At 43.0% G+C, this 22704-nt stretch overlaps 2 protein-coding genes across 2 annotated transcripts; both read right to left on the bottom strand.

Moving 5' to 3' along the window:
- Positions 1-7065: 7065 nt before the first annotated feature.
- On the bottom strand, positions 7066-15717 carry sephs3 (selenophosphate synthetase 3). The gene is made up of 8 exons (XM_088907930.1): positions 15269-15717; positions 12524-12627; positions 12316-12423; positions 11315-11469; positions 11062-11152; positions 10602-10701; positions 10171-10383; positions 7066-9844 (listed from the first exon to the last, which is right to left on the bottom strand). Exons 1-8 carry the CDS (start codon positions 15552-15554, stop codon positions 9609-9611), a joined length of 1293 nt encoding a protein of 430 aa, XP_088764056.1. The 5' UTR covers positions 15555-15717; the 3' UTR covers positions 7066-9608.
- A 2469-nt stretch (positions 15718-18186) lies between these two features.
- On the bottom strand, positions 18187-21194 carry ssr4 (signal sequence receptor, delta). Its single transcript, XM_088907942.1, has 6 exons — positions 21030-21194; positions 20421-20539; positions 20263-20337; positions 20084-20173; positions 18552-18617; positions 18187-18425 (listed from the first exon to the last, which is right to left on the bottom strand). The coding sequence occupies exons 1-6, from the start codon at positions 21082-21084 to the stop codon at positions 18321-18323; spliced, it is 510 nt and encodes a 169-aa protein (XP_088764068.1). The 5' UTR covers positions 21085-21194; the 3' UTR covers positions 18187-18320.
- Between the last annotated feature and the right edge of the window lie 1510 nt (positions 21195-22704).

Consider the following 22704-nt stretch of genomic DNA (forward strand, 5'->3'; position numbering starts at 1 on the left):
CTCAGTGGACACCCCAGGTAGGGTAAGGATCAGAATTTACACACCACTCAGAGAATTTTTATTTTCAGGGCTGGATTTTTAGCCCAATTCAAGTTGAAGAAAAGTGGTTTAGTGAAAATCGCAGTAAATTTCTTTTCAGAAACTCCGGGGTGCCTGGAGGTCGCGGTGCACCACGCGACAGTTGTATTCCAAAACTGAGTCACTCAGATCACACGAGTACCCAAGCATGCTTGAAACTCATTCAAATGCAAGTGCCTCTATCTCTTTTCTTGATTGTTTCCCACTCATTCCTTTTGGTTTGGGGAACATGTCAAAATCCCATGCCCAGAAAACTTCAGGTATAGCTCGTGGAAATGCTCAGTGGTCAACCCAGGCAGGGTAAGGATCAGCATTTACACACTACTCAGAGAATTTTTATTTTCAGGGATGGATTTTTAGCCCAATTCAAGTTGAAGAAAAGTGGTTTCGTGAAAATCGCAGAAAATTTTTTTTCAGAAACTCCGGGGTGCATGGAGGTCGCGGTGCACCACGCGACAGTTGTATTCGAAAACTGAGTCATTCAGATCACACGAGTAACCAAGCATCCTTGAAACTCATTCAACTGCAACTGCTTCTATCTGTTGTCTTGATTGTTTCCCACTCATTCCTTTTGGTTTGGGGAACATGTCAAAATCCCATGCCCAGAGAACTTCAGGTAGAGCTCGCGGAAATGCTCAGTGGACACCCCAGGTAGGGTAAGGAACAGCATTTACACACTACTCAGAGAATTTTTATTTTCAGGGCTGGATTTTTAGCCCAATTCAAGTTGATGAAAAGTGGTTTCGTGAAAATTGCAGAAAATTTTTTTTCAGAAACTCCGGGGTGCCTGGAGGTCGCGGTGCACCACGGGACAGTTGTATTCCAAAACTGAGTCACTCAGATCACACGAGTACCCAAGCATGCTTGAAACTCATTCAAATGCAAGTGCTTCTATCTGTTGTCTTGATTGTTTCCCACTCATTCCTTTTGGTTTGGGGAACATGTCAAAATCCCATGCCCAGAGAACTTCAGGTAGTGTTCGGGGAAATGCATAGTGGACAACCCAGACAGGGTAAGGATCAGTATTTCCACACTACTCAGAGAATTTTTATTTTCAGTGATGGATTTTTAGCCCAATTCAAGTTGAAGAAAAGTGGTTTCGTGAAAATTGCAGAAAATATTTTTTCAGAAACTCCGGGGTGCCTTGAAGTCGCGATGCACCACGCGACAGTTGTATTCCAAAACTGAGTCACTCAGATCACATGAGTACCCTTGCATGCTTGAAACTCATTCAAATGCAAGTGCCTCTATCTTTTTTCTTGATTGTTTCCCACTCATTCCTTTTGGTTTGGGGAACATGTCAAAATCCCATGCCCAGAGAACTTCAGGTAGAGTTCGGGGAAATGCTCAGTGGACAACCCAGGCAGGGTAAAGATCAGCATTTACACACTACTCAGAGAATTTTTATTTTCAGGGATGGATTTTTAGCCCAATTCAAGTTGAAGAAAAGTGGTTTCGTGAAAATCGCAGAAAATTCTTTTTCAGAAACTCCGGGGTGCCTGGAGGTCGCGGTGCACCACGCGACAGTTGTATTCCAAAACTGAGTCACTCAGATCACACGAGTACCCAAGCATGCTTGAAACTCATTCAAATGCAAGTGCTTCTATCTGTTGTCTTTATTGTTTCCCACTCATTCCTTTTGGTTTGGGGAACATGTCAATATCCCATGCCCAGAGAACTTCAGGTAGAGTTCGGGGAAATGCTCAGTGGACAACCCAGGCAGGGTAAGGATCAGCATTTACACACTACTCAGAGAATTTTTATTTTCAGGGATGGATTTTTAGCCCAATTCAAGTTGAAGAAAAGTGGTTTCGTGAAAATCGCAGAAAAATTTTTTTTAGAAACTCCGGGGTGCCTGGAGGTCGCGGTGCACCACGCGACAGTTCTATTCCAAAACTGAGTCACTCAGATCACACGAGTACCCAAGCATGCTTGAAACTCATTCAAATGCAAGTGCTTCTATCTTTTGTCTTGATTGTTTCCCACTCATTCCTTTTGGTTTGGGGAACATGTCAAAATCCCATGCCCAGAGAACTTCAAGTAGAGATCGCGGAAATGCTCAGTGGACACCCCAGGTAGGGTAAGGATCAGCATTTCCACACTACTCAGAGAATTTTTATTTTTAGGGATGGATTTTTAGCCCAATTCAAGTTGATGAAAAGTGGTTTCGTTAAAATTGCAGAAAAATTTTTTTCAGAAACTCCGGGGTGCCTTGAGGTCGCGATGCACCACGCGACAGTTGTATTCCAAAAACTGAGTCACTCAGATCACACGAGTACCCTAGCATGCTTGAAACTCATTCAAATGCAAGTGCTTCTATCTGTTGTCTTGATTGTTTCCCACTCATTCCTTTTGGTTTGGGGAACATGTCAAAATCCCATGCCTAGAGAACTTCAGGTAGAGCTCGCGGAAATGCTCAGTGGTTAACCCAGGCAGGGTAAGGATCAGTATTTCCACACTACTCAGAGAATTTTTATTTTCAGTGATGGATTTTTAGCCCAATTCAAGTTGAAGAAAAGTGGTTTCGTGAAAATCGCAGAAAATTTTCTTTCACAAACTCCGGGGTGCCTGGAGGTCGCGGTGCACCACGCGACAGTTGTATTCCAAAACTGAGTCACTCAGATCACACGAGTACCCAAGCATGCATGAAACTCATTCAAATGCAAGTGCTTCTATCTGTTGTCTTGATTGTTTCCCACTCATTACTTTTGGTTTGGGGAACATGTCAAAATCCCATGCCCAGAGAACTTCAGGTAGAGCTCGCGGAAATGCTCAGTGGACAACCCAGGCAGGGTAAGGATCAGTATTTCCACACTACTCAGAGAATTTTTATTTTCAGGGATGGATTTTTAGCCCAATTCAAGTTGAAGAAAAGTGGTTTCGTGAAAATCGCAGAAATTTTTTTTTCAGAAACTCCGGGGTGCCTGGAGGACGCGGTGCACCACGCGACAGTTGTATTCCAAAACTGAGTCACTCAGATCACACGAGTACCCAAGCATGCTTGAAACTCATTCAAATGCAAGTGCTTCTATCTGTTGTCTTGATTGTTTCCCACTCATTCCTTTTGGTTTGGGGAACATGTCAAAATCCCATGCCTAGAGAACTTCAAGTAGAGTTCGCGGAAATGCTCAGTGGACACCCCAGGTAGGGTAAGGATCAGCATTTCCACACTACTCAGAGAATATTTATTTTCAGTGATGGATTTTTAGCCCAATTCAAGTTGAAGAAAATTCGTTTCGTGAAAATCGCAGAAAATTTTTTTCAGAAACTCCGGGGTGCCTGGAGGTCGCGGTGCACCACGCGACAGTTGAATTCGAAAACTGAGTCACTCAGATCACACGAGTACCCAAGCATGCTTGAAACTCATTCAAATGCAAGTGCTTCTATCCGTTGTCTTGATTGTTTCCCACTCATTCCATTTGGTTTGGGGAACATGTCAAAATCCCATGCCCAGAGAACTTCAGGTAGAGTTCGGGGAAATGCTCAGTGGACAACCCAGGCAGGGTAAGGATCAGCATTTACACACCACTCTGAGAATTTTTATTTTCGGGGATGGATTTTTTTTTAGCCCAATTCAAGTTGAAGAAAAGTGCTTTTTTGAAAATCGCTGAAAATTTTTTTTCAGAAACTCCGGAGTGCCTGGATGTCGCGGTGCACCACGCGACAGTTGTATTCCAAAACTGATTCATTCAGATCACACGAGTACTCATTCAAATGCAAGTGCTTCTATCCGTTGTATTGATTGTTTCCCACTCATTCCTTTTGGTTTGGGTAACATGTCAAAATCCCATGCCCAGAGAACTTCAACTAGAGTTCGCGGAAATGCTCAGTGGACAACCCAGGTAGGGTAAGGATCAGCATTTACACACCACTCAGAGAATTTTTATTTTCAGGGATGGATTTTTAGCCCAATTCAAGTTGAAGAAAAGTGGTTTCGTGAGAATCGCTGAAATTTTTTTTTCAGAAACTCTGGGGTGCCTGGATGTCGCGGTGCACCACGCGACAGTTGTATTCCAAAACTGAGTCACTCAGATCACACGAGTACCCAAGCAAGCTTGAAACTCATTCAAATGCAAGTGCTTCTATCCGTTGTCTTGATTGTTTCCCACTCATTCCTTTTGGTTTGGGTTACATGTCAATATCCCATGCCCAGAGAACTTCAACTAGAGTTCGCGGAAATGCTCAGTGGAAAACCCAGGTAGGGTAAGGATCAGCATTTACACACCACTCTGAGAATTTTTATTTTCAGGGATGGATTTTAAGCCCAATTCAAGTTGAAGAAAAGTGCTTTCGTGAAAATCGCTGAAAATTTTTTTTCAGAAACTCCGGGGTGCCTGGATGTCGCGGTGCACCACGCGACAGTTGTATTCCAAAACTGAGTCACTCAGATCACACGAGTACCCAAGCATGCTTGAAACTCATTCAAATGCAAGTGCTTCTATCCGTTGTCTTGATTGTTTCCCACTCATTGCTTTTGGTTTGGGTAACATGTCAAAATCCCATGCCCAGAGAACTTCAACTAGAGTTCGCGGAAATGCTCAGTGGACACCCCAGGTAGGGTAAGGATCAGCATTTACACACCACTCTGAGAATTTTTATTTTCAGGGATGGATTTTTAGCCCAATTCAAGTTGAAGAAAAGTGGTTTCGTGAGAATCGCTGAAAATTTTTTTTCAGAAACTCCGGGGTGCCTGGATGTCGCGGTGCACCACGCGACAGTTGTATTCCAAAACTGACTCACTCAGATCACACGAGTACCCAAGCATGCTTGAAACTCATTCAAATGCAAGTGCTTCTATCCGTTGTCTTGATTGTTTCCCACTCATTCCTTTTGGTTTGGGTAACATGTCAAAATCCCATGCCCAGAGAACTTCAACTAGAGTTCGCGGAAATGCTCAGTGGACACCCCAGGTAGGGTAAGGATCAGAATTTACACACTACTCAGAGAATTTTTATTTTCAGGGATGGATTTTTAGCCCAATTCAAGTTGAAGAAAAGTGCTTTCGTGAAAATCGCTGAAAATTTTTTTTCAGAAACTCCGGGGTGCCTGGATGTCGCGGTGCACCACGCAACAGTTGTATTCCAAAACTGAGTCACTCAGATCACACGAGTACCCAAGCATGCTTGAAACTCATTCAAATGCAAGTGCTTCTATCCGTTGTCTTGATTGTTTCCCACTCATTCCTTTTGGTTTGGGTAACATGTCAAAATCCCATGCCCAGAGAACTTCAACTAGAGTTCGTGGAAATGCTCAGTGGACACCCCAGTTAGGGTAAGGATCAGAGAGTAAGAGATAAGGGTAAGAGAGGGACCCTCCCAAACTCATTAAGACAATAAAGGAGACTATTTAAGGATTTTTTCTCCACTTATCCAGTTCTCTAACAGTGAGCTAAACATTCAGTGCTAGCTTCACAGTACTGAGATGGTCACCAGACACACACGCTCTTTTGTTAGTTCCGGACAGCTTCTCCACAGCTTTAAGGCAGCCTTTTTCCTGCTCAGTAATAATTCTTCGATGTCAAATAGCCTGCACACAGCTGATCCTTTCCCAAAGACTCCACAGGCTTCTCTATGATCCTGTGCTTGGAGCTCAGCTTGCCCTTTGCCATGGACCCGAGTCTTCAGTGACTGCAGTGTTATAGCTGTATCTTGCCAATGAATGCAGCACTAACTCTTTACTTTCAACGTCACAAACTTAGACAAATGGGGAGCTAACAAGTATGGTGGGTTATAGTTTTTGCTTTTTGTCAAGGGTGACAACTTCTTAGAGCTTGTATCTTACCAGCTTCCTTTGCACTAAATCTCATTCAAAAGGTGAACTTTTAGCTGTCCTTGGTCACTTAAAATACACTACAGACATCAGTCTTCGGGGGCACACTTTCACTTCTCTGCTTTTTGGCAAATAATATTAAATTGGTTCAAGTAGGGAGCTGTGTCAGCATGTGTAGAGTGCAAAAGAACAAGAAAAAGTTTATTCCACTTATTCCACGCTGAAAAGAAAAGAGCCACACCATTTCAGCTGAAGGCACTTAAACTAAGATAGGACTAGTAAATATGATGGCAGAATACTGTAATTATTTGCTCACCAAAGAGAACTGTCACACCCTGTTCTTCTTACACCAGTGGCCCAGGGTTTTTGTGGTAACCTTACCACAAATACAAATAATGTGCAACTCAACATTATAAGGGTGTTATGCATCATCAAAAAGGTTATTTCAAATTAAGAGGTAACCATCTGTATCGACTTCTTCCCCACCTGGGATATGAAGTTGCTGTCTGGAGGATTATGAGGACAAGTGCTGTCTGTACATGAGGTCTCCCTAGCGACTCCAAGGGGACCAACTAAAGAATGGAAGAGCTCTCGTGTATCCCTCACGATACTGAACAGCCACACCTCTTACCAAATTTCTTATTGGGGCCAAGTTTCCACTTGTCCTTGTAACAGGTGGGGACCAGTGGAGCTTAGTCAGCCAGGGTGTACTCAAGTAGTTGCAAGAAAGCAACAGCAGCATCACTATTTCATCACTGAAAAGTACAGTACACCCTAGGTTCAATGGACTAAAAAGGAGAAAAGCAGTACCCATTAAATCACAAATGACATATTTTAGGTCCATAACACAATTAGGAAAAAAATGTAAATGCACAGATATACATTTCACCTTCAGCAAAATTTAGCCATTAAATCCAAAGTCCATTAAACAGAGGGTTTACTGTACTCAAACAGAGCTTCCAGACATGTAAATGCATCATTAAGTGAGAACCAGATCACTTCTCTCAATTATACTAGCTCTTCTGCACAGCTGAACTCCACACACATGGGGAAAAAAAGGGATTGAGTACCTAAAATTATACAGTCTGCATTCTGCCCAGTGGTACTACAAGGGATATAGTCTTGAGTCATGTTAACACCTGGTGAGCCACAGCATACAATTGTCAGAAACACATTAAACAACCAGCAGCTTCAGTACAAATGAATGAGTCATGACTGTTTCTTAAAGAAACTACATTTTATTTTTTCAGATCATGGATTTGGTGAATTACAAAGCGAAAGAAGGTAGCAGATTGGCTCTGTGAGTCAGTGCCTTCCCTTTGTTTGGCATATCAGCTCTACCTGTCCCACTCAATGGGGTTTAGGAGGCAGGGCTTCATTGGCAAAGAGCAAGACAGCTGACCTTCAACTCAGCCAATCAGCAGCCTCAGTTTCAGCTGGACTGAACCACCTGTTTCAGAAAGAGCTGCTCAAGCCTCGATCTGAGACAAGGGGGTAGGGAGCCACCTGTATATATATATTACTGGACAGCAGAACAGCACGGGTGTATACAGGGAGCACCCAAACACAGCTACAAATAATTTGATATACAGGCTAGCAAAAAACATCTGAAAAATGTACAATCTTCTTTTAATGTGCTTGATATGGAAGAATTAAAGCTTCATTCAAACTACCAAGGGAAAGTTACAAATTGAACAAATCCCAGAAGAAAAATTCTAAAGCACTTCAAATGATTCTTAGCCTGAAATCTCACTCCATGGCATTATTGTTTAGCAATCACTAGTAAAATAGTAAAGCCACTTGTACCATAATATAAACCAACAGGAAACTAAGCAGTGGGATTTCTGACAAACACACAGCTCTACTTTTCAAACAATCCTGCACCACAGTGACTTACCATGATTGAACAGGAATTGGATACCACCTCTCATCTACCCCAATGCAGGATTATTGTATAAACTGTTTCTTTGCCAATTTGACTATTGAATAATTAACTTAAATGCAAGAATCGTTAAGGAGATACCTGCAGCAAGCATGGATGAGGGTACACAGTGTGGCAACAGGCTACTTCTCCTCAGCCCTGCAGTGAGCACTGCACTCTGACTATGCACTCGGGACATACAACTCTACAGGGCAACATTTTTTGGCAAACCTTTCGGTTCAAAGCTCTTCCCACATTTCTCCACCTAGACCAAGCCGAAAGGCTGCATTGTGCATGTTGAACAGACATGCCCTGGCCAGAAAGTCTCTTTGGACCCAATTAGTTGTCATCTCCAGTCCTTGTTGGAAGCATGCTTTACAGATTGGACTTTAGCAACTTAAACACATACTAACCTGTAAACATTTAAGATATATTCTATTTTGCATTTCATCATTGTAATGTACTCAACAGGACCACATGAGCCAATCAATATAAATTACAATTAACTTATCAGGATCCAATTTAATGATCTGATCATTTTCCAGCCGTTTGCATACTGAAAAGTTCATTTTGAACATGCTTCTGCCAATTTAGAGGCAAAATGGAACTGCTCTTCCTGAAAGTACCCTTACCCTGTCATAGCCTTTACATTTCTAGAGTAGAAGCAAACAATTTTACAACCTCTTAGAAAAACATACATTTTCAATAAACAAGAACCAATCTGTTTAGCACTAGATTGTAACATAGAATTTTGGTTTCGCTAGTGCTTGCTTGCTGTCTGAAAAGACTTTCAGGTCAAGGTCCACGTGGTCAAGCAACTTCAAGAAAAGGAAGTATGTTTTATCTCTTGAATTGAGTTTTATAACTTTTTTAAAATTGCCTTAATGAAAGCTAATTTTGGAAAACAACTGAATCACAAAGAACTGAAAGGAGTCTAACAGATAAGCAAAAGATGGAAGCATTAAACAGGTGTATATAAATCCATTAATTCTAAATAACATACCCAAACAACATGTTCAAGTATGTCAAGAAGTAGTAACAGTTCAGAAGTTACTAGAGGTCTACCATGTTATCAAATTTAAGAACCCTGGTCTGAGTCCGCATTAAAGCAAAACTTCCACCTACCTCCTAAAAATCAATTCTAAACCCAGTATTAGGTGGGATGATGGTTTTGTTTTTATTCAAAGACCAATTCCCAATTAGTCAATAACAGATTAATCTGATTTCACCAACCCCAGCACAGCACAGTGCAGTAAGGTTTGGTCAGAAGGACACAATGACTGATGAATAAGGGAGAAAGCGTTGCGTTCACCCTCCCTCCCACCAGTTAAAAAAAATCATTTTTGGTCTGTTGCTCTCAACCTAATGGCTGAATAGGGAAGCAGAGTGGACACTTGAGCTTTCAGGCATAAAAAAGAGGGGGATAAGTGTACACCTGTTCAATGCTCACAGAGCTGGGAGGCAATGACAGCTTCATTCACTTTTTAAAAAAAACCCACTGTAGTCACCCACAATCTGCACAGTCGTAAAAGCACAGCACACAGACGTATAGGAGTTGAAAAGGGAATTATCCGTTATTACATCTCAAACTAGAAAAAAGAAACATTAACGTGCGTGTACACATTCAGGTTCGAAAGCCAGTCCAGAAGAGGGCTGCTGCACAGTAAGGCCACGAGGACACAATCGGCTGTCAATGAGAAGAGAGGGCAGCGGTGCTGCAGTGTTCTTGCGAGGCAAGGAAAAGACACAGCGGTAGCAGTAATGAGTGCAGGAGTGACGGGGAGAGAGGCAGGCCGAAGAAAGGGAGGAGGAGGGAGGGAGAAGGTCTTCAGAGCTGTTCTCAGGACAGGGGTGGCTGGATTTCAGGGCTGGGATTAGTATTGCTGTCCTGGGAACAAGCTGCCCCCCTGGGTGCCACCTCGATGATGCGCGGCTTGTCGATGATGCGGGCACTACGGTTACCCTTCTCCACGATGCCAATGATCCAGGCCTGATGGCCCTCGCCGTAGCGGGGAGACTTGATTTCAGCACAGAACCGTGCAGCTTGTTCCCGAGGCAGACAGATCAGCAGACCCCCTTAAAAAAAGAAGGAGACCACCAATAATTCTCACACTATCCACTGATACGGCTTTATAATCACACACATTCCTGAGAGAGGTAGGTTACTACACTCATCCTGCTCGCCTGCTGTGCTGCAATAATAATGCTATATTATAAGGAAACTTGGCTAATAAAATCTGCCAAATAAAATTAAATATACTTGAGGAGCCAGTGGTACAGGCAAACAACTGGTATACTGCACAGTAGTTAAACAGTGTGTAGTGAGTACAGACCAACACACCATGTGCTGCATAACCAGCAAAGTGCACTTTGGGAGCAATGTACAGCTTCATCTGTCTTACCAGAGGTCTCTGCAGATGTGCCCTGCAATAACCCGAACAGGACGCCACAGGCCTTGCTGACAGCAGCCATCTTGGCAATGATGGGCAGGTTGTGGATGACAAAGGCCACCTCATTGTGTTGCCGCCTGGCCAGGTTCTGGGCGTGACCGAGAATACCGAACCCTGTGATGTCTGTAGCCGCGTGGGCGTTGAAGGTGTGCATGAGTCCTGCCGCTGAGGAGACAAAGAGATATAAACCACTTTACTACATTGGCATCAAGTCATCAGTTTACAGCTGTATAAGTGCATCACTATACAGATGCTCATTAGTGCCAGGTCAAGATATATTTGTGTGAAAAGTGTACCAGCAAGCTTGCTTTAGTGGTGCACTTGTTGGAGTTAAATCAAAACACAGTAGTACTTGTGTGCAAGTATTCTAAAGTCAAGCTGACCTGTCCTGTTGAGCATAGCCATATTGAACATGGCCTCCTGGTATGCCATCTCCACCTCTTCTTTTGACACCACAAGCTTGATCTTATTCCACTTGTCTGGCTGAGAGAGAGTAAAAAAGAAAGACATATGCCATTGAATTATTGAATTCTGCCTTCTCCTGCAAATCTGCTGCAGTGCTCTCAATTTTCTGCAGAGCCAAACAAATCCTCATTTCTGAAGGTGAAATTACACCGTCCTCCAGATATTACAGACTCAGAGGACAAAGGTGGTCTTTTATCACAGCCTTTAGTATATTAGGCCCAGGCTTGTTTAAATTTTCATTTTTTGTTGAAGTGCTTTTGCATCTTTTAATTTATACATTTTTAAGGAATGTCAAAAAGTGAAAAATGATACTATTGTTGTATGACACAAACCCAACAGTACTACACACTCCAAGCTGATGCCTGCAGCCAGCCTTACCATGTCCAGCCACTGGTGGGCATTCACTGCCACCTGAGTCCCTAGGGGCTTGGTCAGCACCAGCACATCTCCCGGTACAGCATTGTCCGGCCTGAAGGGAGACGGAGATTAACACACACACCCTGATGCACACAAATACTATGCCAAGGCAGGGACAGAAGGGGGATTCTAATTACACGAAGCAGCAAAGAGGAAAATACCACTGACAAGCATGTCATCAAATCATTGTGTGGGACACTGAAAGGGTTCTCACATGATGAAGTCATTGGGCTGGCACACCACTGTGGCCACTCCCCCAATGATGATCCAGGGGTTTATCACAGTCTGCCCCCCTGTCACAGAGGTGCCTCCCTCCTCCGCCGCATCCCGGAAACCTCGCACCATCAGGGGCATGACCCGCTCCCGCTCCTGAGAGAGAGAGGTTAGCACTGCACGCACTGCCACACAATGGCAAAAAGTGCACCGACAGCAGCACAAAGAAAGGGGAACATTACACACATACACGCCTTTCACAACAGCTCCCCACATTTCCAGTGAGCGCCTGCACACGTTTAGCCTCACTGTCTAGTGCACTACCACCCACAGATGAAGATAACTGAAAAGGATTTACCACTTATCTTTCAGTATAACTATTGGACAATATACCTTGCATTCATTTTTAAAAAGTTCATTATTGAAATTATCCACCATCTGTTCAAACCACATACTAGCTTAAACTATTATTTTACATATCAATTTGGCACATACAGACCCATCCATTCTGCTTGAAATCAGTAAAACCAGTAAAATCCCTAACACACCAGTACACCAGCCCAGTCCGTCCAGTTCACCAAATTTTCACCAAAAAGAGTGTCATAACATGTAATAACATGAGTGACTATGTCTAGATAGCAAACTGTTTATGAATGTATCATTTTTAGTTTCTATTATGTGTATATAAAAATAAAACAAAAGGATTATTTTCTGTTTGTGCAATTCATAAGATAATATTCCTACAAAAAATGTTTGTTTACCAATGTTTTGCTCCAACAAAGTTAAAAAGAGTGAAACATCTCTCCTCTGACTTGCGGGACACTGCGCTGCTGCTGCTGCTGCTGCTGCTGCTGCTGCTGCTGCTGTTCCCAAATGGCAGCAGCAGGGAGATCAGTGACCACAGGGACACCCGCTCCAGCCCCGAGCCCAGCTCAGACAGCAGGCGGCTCGGCGCAGTTGTCTCTGTGCCAGTGGGAAGCTGCTCTAGAAGCGAGAACTCACCTTCTCACTCATCCTCTGGCTGACGCTCAGGAGCATCAGCATGTTGTCGCACTCGGTGATCCCCATGGCATACAGGTCACTCAGCACGTTGGCACAAGCGATCCGGCCCTGAGGAGCAACACAGCATAGTGTGTAGTGCAGCCAGCCACCCACGGGACATCCCCCCCCTCCCCTGAGACGGGAGGGGCTGACAGAAGGAGTCACTCACCATCATGTAGGGATCCTCCACCAGGGGGTAAAAGAAGTCAGTGGTCTGCACCAGCGAGAGCCCCCCATGTCGCAATGGGGTCACCGAGCAGTCCATCCCGATCCCTGAAAAAACAAGTTGAGCCAATGAATCAAACTATCCACACAAAAGAAAGACTTCCATTAAAGCATAATTTGCTCCACGTTTCCAAGCTATAGGCACTTGTATATATATATTACATTGCGTTAGATTCATTGGTTGAGAACGCTATAAATATATTAATTTACTGAAAACAGGACAACTGCTTTGGAGCTGCGTCAGCATGCGTAGGCTGCGAAGGAACAGGTAAAGGTTTATCCGGGTGTGTGAAGAAGGCTCCACAGCCAAAATGTTGCGTCTCTTGTCCTTTCAGCATGGAATAAACCTTTACCTGTTCTAGAACAGCTTTTCTGCTTCAACAGTACAACAGGAGCAACTGGTGCAGAATGGGGAGCGTACACAGAAACAAGCTCTTAGCACTCATTCAAGATGAAAAGCTGCATGAATGCAGTGAATTACATTTTAAGGAACCTGTATTTTAAAAAATCTTTAATAGATTAAAATACCACACACTAAAGGTCTTGATTCTGCTAATCCTTCAATAGCGTGACAGTAGTGACCACAGTGCAGTAATTAAGCCATATAAATATGGAAATGAATCCTGGTCCCAGTGAACCAGCAAATCTGTAGGCTTCCTAGGTCTTGTTAAAGCATCAAATGTTCAATCCTTAGCATTAAGACCTGATCCACACGAGCCAATGATGGACTGAATTAGATCAACAAGAGATGAATAATGGGGGAACTTTCACATGTACTGACCTCCAGGACCTAGACTGGACACTCCTGACTCAGTGCTGTGATGGGGTAACACATTTAGTGGAGTACCACAGGGATTTGTACAAGGACTACTGCTCTTCCTAATTTATATCAAAGATTTAGTTTCTGGCACAGTTAATAAACTTAATGTTAAACCTTTAAAGATTCAGATCAAATTCAAGACCGACCAAACACCGGTCAGACGCGTGTAGACAAGTGCAGGGCTTTGCAAACCGGGCATAGGAACTATAAACGTAAAATGGGAAACTGAGATAAATGAGTGTACTTCTGAAAATTATGTTTGTGTTGACATATTGGCCACATCTTCTATACAATGTGGGGAAGCAATAAAAATAGCAAACAAAATGTTAGGAGACACAGTTAGAAGTGTATAGTTTAAACCTAGAGATGTGAAAATTATATTAGGCAGTAGTAAGGCCTTACTTAGAATATTGTGTACAATTTTGATCACCCCATTACAGAAAGGCTGTTGCTTTTCTGCTGCTCAACAGATTTCCCCTATTTGGAGGTGCATATAAAATTTCTTTAAGCAAAGGGATGCGGAAGGGGTGTGGAACAAGCTGCCCTTCCATCTCGTCAGAGCTCATTCCCAGGGGTTCCTTCAAGAAAAAGCTGGATGAGATCACTGGATTAATAAACTACTACCTACAGTATCACACAGACTAGATAGGGTGACTGACCTCCTCTGTTTGCTGACATTCCTATCGCCATAAGTTACAACATTTCAGAGGGACAGACGACAGATTCCTAAAAATAATATTTATATACCAGTCCTTTAAGTGTAGGAAATCAGGATAATTGTACTAGTATTCTTTTTTTTTCCCCACGGGAAAGGGAAGTCATTATAAAATGGCAAATTCCTCAAGTGAGTTCCTGTTAGCACTGTGAGCTGCAGTCTTACTGAAGAGCGTGTTAATCCTAAAAAACTGAAGAGTTGACAATTAACTAGACTGGAATCTGGAGAAGGTCAGAGTGTAGCTGGGGCAAAAGCACAGTGTCTGTCTGTTCAAAGAGCTATGGAGTAACATACCTCTCTCACGGACACCTCCAGCTCTGTGTTGTACATCGTTCACAAAAGCAGACCGTTTATCTAATATCAGAAGCACAGAAGCTCTACCACAGGGTCTCCCAGCTCCGGGAGGCAGTGTAAGAGAAATTAGTGCATCAAAACCCCATTTTGGTCAACTTCACTGTTCTCTCAGGAGAAAAGCCAATTATAACCGAAAGATATCAGGAAAGGGCCCGGGTTCCAGAAACCCCACTCTGCCATCACGTCTGTGTAGCCGACAGAGTTGGGAAAAGGGACGTCCAAGGCCTGGAAGTGACTGCTGGACAGTTCTTGCTCGCAGCAGTAACTGTATAGACATTCCTAATAAATCCATCAACTGCAAATTATGCATCACATTGCATGAACTTATCTTTCTGCTTCAGCAGTGCAGTTTATAAGAAGATACTTTAGCTTTTAAAGTTTGGAATACAAAGAAAGGATGTAACAGGAATTACTATCCATTTCTTCATCAACGTAGTCAATGTCTAAGTCTGCAGAATACCCGAGCTGCTCACCGGATTCGAAAGACAAGCGCCCAGTTTCATCACGAAGTTGCTCGAACGCAGCACTAAGGCGTGCATTCGTGTCTGTGAGAGATCATACCGCCTGAAAGCAGCGAGGCGCCCAGTCGCTGACAGCACCGAATAACGGAGCAAAGCTGCGTTGCAGTTTTGCACTTTGACCCCCGTTTTTTTCTACAGTTATATGATCTTTAACAATATCCTTTAAACTGTTCTTGCACCGATCACCAGAAAATGTATCAGATAATGTGCAGTGAGTCGGTGCGTTACTGGTCACCAGCGCGCCCGGCACCACAGCCGGCCTGTGCAGCCGCGTCTCACCCAGGCGAGGGCCCTGCAGTACGGCCCCCAGCTGCTGGTACTCCGCGGCAGCGCTGTCCTCCCCGTCGCCGCCCGGCGGCCGGTCCGGCTCCAGTCCCTCCAGGAGTTTGAGCAGGGCCTCCTGAGGGACCTTGCAGCCTCATCCCTTCAGGTCCGAGAAGGCCGTGAGCCTGAACCCGGGTTCCAGGCCGTGATCCTCGGGGTCGAACTGGCGGTAGCCGCCCGGAAACATCCCCAGTCCGGGGCTGGAGTCCGCGGGAGGAGTCGGCGGAGAAGAGGCCGACATCAGAGAAACGCAGTTACCGTCTGTTAAAACAAGTAACTCGGGGATGTATTTTAACCACCGCCTACTTATCTCCAATAACCAAAGGTGGCTTATTTGATGGTAAACGGAACAACTGAGTGAAATTAAAACATCGCTCTCCTGCTGGCTGTACCATCATCGCCACGGGGGGTTCATGTAAATTCATAGTTATGCTATTATTAACAAATTAATTTAATCAAAGGCACTTGCCTATAGTAGAATATATATCTTAATATCATTATATAATATCCTATTTTATTTACTATACTGCTGTAAATAGTGTTTCAGTGGCCGAGCAGTATTAATAATACCCCTGTGTAGAACTGAGAAGTGAGACCTGACCGCCGGCTCTCCGGAAAGGGCCGAGGGAGAAGAACCGAGTTCAGCCGAAATCCGAGACAAACCGCGTGCAGTCCCCGGAGCAGCAGGTGCGTGGTCTGAAAGACATCATGTACTCCAAGTTAATGAAAAACAACACACTCGACCGAGGTCCTGGATAATAATAATAATAGTAATAATAATATTTATAAAGTGCTCTGCATGCGGTAGGGGGCCACTTCATCCAGTGCGACTCCACCCGCGAGGCTCTGCAGTTGCAATTCTCCACCAGCAGCCCCGCTCATAGCAGATTGGGGGGGCTTCACTATTTAAATTGGGGGCTTCTGTGTGATGTGGCTACAAAGTGATAACATTACGTAAAAAAACGTTAAAACGTTTGAAATCTGTATTCCCGAAAGCGTTAAATTTTAAAGAGTCTTTATGTGTGTTAGTCTAAATGCAAACATTTCTGCTCACACCCGAAGAAGGCTCCACGGCCGAAACGTTGTGTTCTCTTTCTTCTTTTTTTCAGCATGGAATAAACCTATTACTTGTTCCTTTGCAGCCTATGCATGCTGACCCCAACTCCCACCTGAACTAAATGCAAAAATATACTTATTCTTAGTTGAGTGATTTGAAAAATTGTTTTTTTTCACTCTTGTTATATCTTATTGTTGGATTCTCTGTAAAGCAGTTTTATGATGCATAAAAACTGTTTTATATTAGAGATGTATCAGTATATTAGGAATGGATAACAGTTTGAGCAAGGTCCATCACCTGGGACAGAACCACTTAGTTTTAATTTTGTTTTTCTGACCTAATTCTATATATTTGGCTAAAACAACTCCATAATATTCAGCATCAAGCAAACACTTTCATTTGATCAAAACTACGCTCAGATGTTGCTGTATCCATATTCAACCTCCAAGAAGCAATATTAATATATATGCTCATTTAACTGTCTATAAATGTAATTTTATGTAATTAATATATAAACACATTTAAATGTCTATAAATGTAAATTGTGAGACATTTAATGCAAGTATTTAATCTGTAACGATTACCTTAGTCATTTTGTAATCTACATTAAGCATTGTGCTGTAGTATATAATTTCTGTCACAAGACTGCCCTTGTTTACCACGGCCACATGGACCCTTATGCCACCATCCACTTTTGCAAATATTGCTTAATTTTATTTAAAAGACAGTTTGAAGTGTATTTTAATAATACTAATAAATAATAAATTTGCTTCTACTAAAGTGTTTGGTAATCCCAGTTTGTGATGGGCTTTAAATGACCCATTTTCTAACAGTACCAGAAACTAGATCAAACACAGAATGAAGAACAGGAACGGTCCACTGATCAGATCACCCCAGCTTACACTTTCATCCTTTATCTGCACTGGTGTATGTCTATTAGTCAGCCCTTAATCCAACCACCTATTTGTCCAAATGCTTACTCCATATTATAACTTGAAAATTAAGTGTTTAAGGAACTTTGTCAGAAAAAAAACCCTTCTGAAAACCTACGTACACCATATTCTATGCTCTATGGATGTGGTCATTACCATTATCAGTTTTAAGAACTCTAGTCGACTAGTAAATCTAAAACCATGCTGAGTATCCCCCAAGATCTTATTTCCTAATATAAGAGGTATTCCATTTCAGCTCTTAATTATTTTCATGATTATAGAAATAAAAATTATTTAATAAGAGCTTTATAAGAATTACTGGTCCATAATTACTTCACTTCTGTCCCTCTTATTCTAGATGGACACTACTAGCAATTCTTGATTCAGTGGTCCTACCCCTATCTTCAGAGACTATTGAAGAGCTGTTTTGTCTTATAACATTAGCAGGATGCCATTGGGCCCTGGAAAAACACATCTACCTTGTTTGTCTCTACTATTTCATTCAGGACTTTCACCTTTGGCTCCCCGAGTCATGTTTTCTTGTGATGAATGTGTGGATGAAATACTCATTTAGTACAGCACAGCATAAAAATGGTTAAAATCTATCAGTCCATTCAACCCATCTAACACATCTGGAAATAATGATACAAGAACATGGCTGGTGTGTATGTAGCACACACCTACCAACCATCTGTACAAAATAACATCCACCTGAACAGAGCCGAAGTGCGCCTGAAAGAAATTAGCCACATTTCAACCCTGACAGAATCAATAGAAGATGTTAACTACAATTATACACCAGGTATACTTTGTAGAAATCCCTCTTTACAGTTTATACACTTTCTGATTTAACAGATGTGAGTAGAAATGAGAGGAGAAGACTGTTTCTGTACAAAAAGATTTTATTCCGAGTAGCTAAATCATATTTCCTTTTCCCAGACCAGCCACACTTGATCCCAGCATGTTCAACAGGAAATCAGCATCAGTCCATCACTGTGTCCTTCGGTCTTGTCCACCTTTAAGCCTGTATAGTGCTCTTTGCACTGAAAGCCAGGTAATATACAATGATCCCAATTGCAGCAGCCAGTACCTCCGTTGACACCCAAGGACCACTCCACACTCCCTGAGAAGGATAGAATTAATGTTAAATGCAAAGATATGACAACATGAAAGCCAATGTGCACAGCAGACTTTTTGCAGGAGCAAGTTCTGCATACTCAAACACTCCACCAGGAGTCTCCAAACCTACCCGGTGATCCACGTTGACAGTAAAGAGAGGCTTGATCGAGGCCACATCCTCGTTGTTCCTCTGAGCCTGCAAGCAGATGGAGAGAAAGAAAGGGCCTGTTCAGTAGATCTATATGAGAAAATTACTGATGAAGAATTTGTGATGCCCAATGAGCAATATTCGATTCTTACAACACCTGACTTGCAGTGTAAACAAAAGAGTAAGAAAGACCACAAATGAAAAGGAGCCCATCTGTTGCTACAGCTAAGTGATCGAGGGATCTCATCAAGAGTTTAGGGTGTTCATTTTGACAACATGGCTGACCTGCTAGTTCAAGAATCCACAACTCTATGTAAAGGATTGTGAAGACTTAAATAAGTTTGCTTCAGTCTTTTCCATTTAAAACTAAAAAGCCTGTCAGTATGACATTCCTTTTACCCTAGTATTGAATCTGGTTTCTTTTCTCTGAATTCATACCAGAGCAGCAATGTTCTTTTTGTAACATGTTGACCAAAAGTGTACACCATATTCAAAATAAGGCCTTACTTATCCATTGTATAATTTTAACTTAGCTTTCCCTGAACTCAATACTGCATTTAGATCAACTGAATTCTCTATGTTCCCTCTAGAGAAAGGCAACCCTGGTCCCCGAGTGCTGTATTTGTTAATGGCTTTCTTTTCATCTTAGGCCTTGTACCCGATTGAACCAATTCATAGGATAAGAAGTCAAATTTGCTGCATGCAGCTCTGAATACCAGGGTTGCCTAATGCTGGTCTAGAAAAAGAAAACATCAAAACACAAGAATGGAGATCATTACTGTAAATTAGTAATACATACACACAGTTCAGTCCAAACAGATCGCTGTGACGCTCTACTGATCCGTACATCATTCACCCCCAATCTGTACTGTTTTCCACTCATTAACTAGTTCTCTGTCCAAATGCATGGATTACCTTGAATGCCTAATGCTTTTGGATCCTCATAAAATATTATCAAGTCTTCTGAAAACCAATATACATAATATTATGAGTGCAAATCTTGCAAAAAGTCTCTTAATATATCAGCAGTCTCTTTCATCTAAATGTTATACATCACCTCCAAGATGCTCCATCCTCCACTGTTCTTTTGCTTTTATTACACTGAATAAATGTCAGCTACCACTCCAATATGCTTTTCTCCCTCTCAGCTCAAGATCACATTTACCTGTGCTTGAAAATTCATCATTAACCTGTACTTTTTTTCCAGCAGGTTTCCTTATTTTATAAAACCATCCCTGCAGTTCAGGCAGGCAGTGTGAAGCATTGCCCTTCATTCTCTACTAGGTATACAGCACTCTGCTTACACATCACAGCCTGCTCCTGAAATTGTTTTGGGCTATCTGTGCAGTCGAACTATGCATCAAATCGTACTGTATTATGATCACAGTTCCCTGATGATTCTCAACTTCTACAGCAAGAATTTTACTATGGATGCCCTGCAGGTCTGATGAGATCTGTAATCACTACTATATCACTGCATCTTACAAATAAATAAAACAGTAAATGTCTCTGACCTTGCGGAGTGTGCTGTACGATTCCTCGTCAAAGAACTTCACCTCATAGCGCCCTGAGCTTGCCTGCTTGTGGGGCATGCTCCATGACACCTGAAACACAGGATGGTGAGAGACTACAAACCAAAAACGGATTTCTGAAGACACAGGGAGAACGAGAGGGTCGTGGGTAAACTTCTAACCTGATAACGCCCAACATCCTGGCCTCTGGTGACTGGAAACTGCTTGCCATTGACATCAGCATACAACGCCACACTCTGAAAGAGAGAAGAGCTGAAGTTGGAGAGAAAAAAGGAGGGGATATGACTACTCTGTGCGGCACAGTCGCTCTCTGCAGTACCTGCGCTCCGTTGCGACAGACCAAGCTGATCTCCACAATGAACACGGACTCGGAGGAGATCACCGCGTCGGAACTGGTGTAGTACGCCGGGGTGATCGCTGGCTCCAAGCAGCTCTCGCCTAAAAACACAAACCGTCTCTGAAATAAGGACAACAAACAATACACGCATGCAGACATCTAGGATTAACAGCCACATCCACAGTCATCATCACACAGAAAATCCCGAGCAAGCAACAGATTGCTCAAGCAAAGCAAACTTAGACCACTCCATCGACACCATTGCGACCACGACACGCAACACGGATACAACTTCAACGTTACGAAAGACTTAAGGTAAAAGAAAGTCTTAAAAAAATGGGTTCCTTCGAGACGGAACAGCTGGTTTCCATATCCGAGAACAGAGGATTAATTTCCCGGATCCTCGCCGATCACCGCGTCTTACTGGAGAATGTTTTAAAAGTACTATATCTCCTGCAAAAGTGCCCACGCCGACCCCCCAGTTTCTCGATTTAATCATTCAAAATGGTTACACAAACAGCAACATGAACATCGTGTCAAGTAGGTAATATCGAGCTCGGACACAACATTGGCTAATCCTATTACACTTACCTGAACACAGAGTAAAACACAAGACCGCTAAGACAATCGCACTGATTTGATTCATTTTTCCAGTTTACTGAAGCTCTCTGTCCCCTTCCCAGCAATTCTCTCGCAGCTGCTCAGCCTCAAACAGGAAGGACAGCTCAGCGCTCGCTCGCACAGCCTTTTGGGAGGCAGGCGGACCGCCGCGCTGTCCCTATGAACACGTCACCACTCGACTGCACACAGTAGCGGCCTCTAGCGGTACACTATGGAATTCCGTTCCTCCTGCTGGAGGCGCTCGGATCCTTCTGGACCGCAGGACAAAACCAAAGCAGATAACAAAAAGGGAGACGTGGGGAAAACATGGAGACTGTCTCCACACTGCAGTCCTGTTTAACGGAAGAGGGTAGCACAGGGTGGGGAGCGGGCCGCTGGCTTCCTCACGGGTTCACGTCCGCACTGCTGCTGTGCCCCTCGGTAAGGTGCTCAGCCCTGCTGCTCCAGTGCACCCACCTGTACCAGCAGGTCCCAGCTGCACCAATGAAACACGACAACCAGATAAGATCCAGCTGCAGGAGCCCCTGCGCTCTGGCATTGACTTGACCTTCGCTACACTTGAGCAGTCAGCAGTCAACGACCGTGCAAATTTACCCTCACACAATGGTCATGTATAGTTCCCAATTTTTAATAATTTGGATGAACAAAACTTTAGCGCCAATTAGAAGAATACATATAAATCCTGAAGGATTTTCTCTCTGCAGGTCTAAGACTGCACCTCATGCTGTACTGCAGTATGGGTAGGAGCAGGGCAGAGCGGTGGCTCTGTGGCTAAGGATCTGTGCCTGTGCCTGGAAGGTTGCCGGTTCAAATCCCGCAGCCGGCAGAGGAATCCTACTCCGGTGGGCCCCTGAGCAAGGCCCTTCACCCCAACTGCTCCAGAAGCACGGTACAATGGCTGACCCTGTGCTCTGACCCAAAGCTTCTCTCCTTGTCTGTGCGTCTGTGTCTCATGGAGAAAAGCTAGGGTATATGAAAAGACAAATTCCTAATGCAAGAAATTGTATAGGGCTAATCAAGAAACATTGTCACATTATTATTATTATTATCCTACACCTACCTTCCAGGTTTGACACTAGAGGCAAGAGAGACAGCCAGCTCAACTCTCGGAGAGTCCCTGGGTCCATCTCTCCAGCCACTTTCTAACTACTTTATCCAACAAAAGGTTACCACTGCTGTTTCAGAATGACCAGCAAATCTTGGCTGTGGTCCAGAAGAGACAGGCACTAAAAACCTCATCATGTCAGTGTTATTGAAATGGTTTTAACCTGAAAGAACTTACCTGTAGTAGTGGTAAGCAGCATTCCAAAATCTCTACTTGACTGGCAAATTTATATTCATTTAACAGGTTTGCATTAAACAACATTTTCACTAATATTCAAAGATGAATGTCTACAGGTAAGAGCAGGTTATATGAACTTCTTTACTTTTATATAAAAAATACAGTTGTGAGAAAAAGTTTGTGAAGTATCTGGATTTCTGCATGAATGGCTCCTAAAATGTGATCTGATCTTCATCTAAGTCACAATAATTTAACAAACAACACACACAACATTTTACATTGTCATATCTTTATTGAACAAATGGTTTAAATTATCAAGGCAATTGATGGAAAAAGTTTGTGAACCTCTAGGATAATGACATC

The sequence above is a fragment of the Atractosteus spatula genome, chromosome 2 (genome assembly GCF_055471065.1).
Source record: "Atractosteus spatula isolate fAtrSpa1 chromosome 2, fAtrSpa1.hap1, whole genome shotgun sequence".
NCBI lineage: Eukaryota > Metazoa > Chordata > Actinopteri > Semionotiformes > Lepisosteidae > Atractosteus > Atractosteus spatula.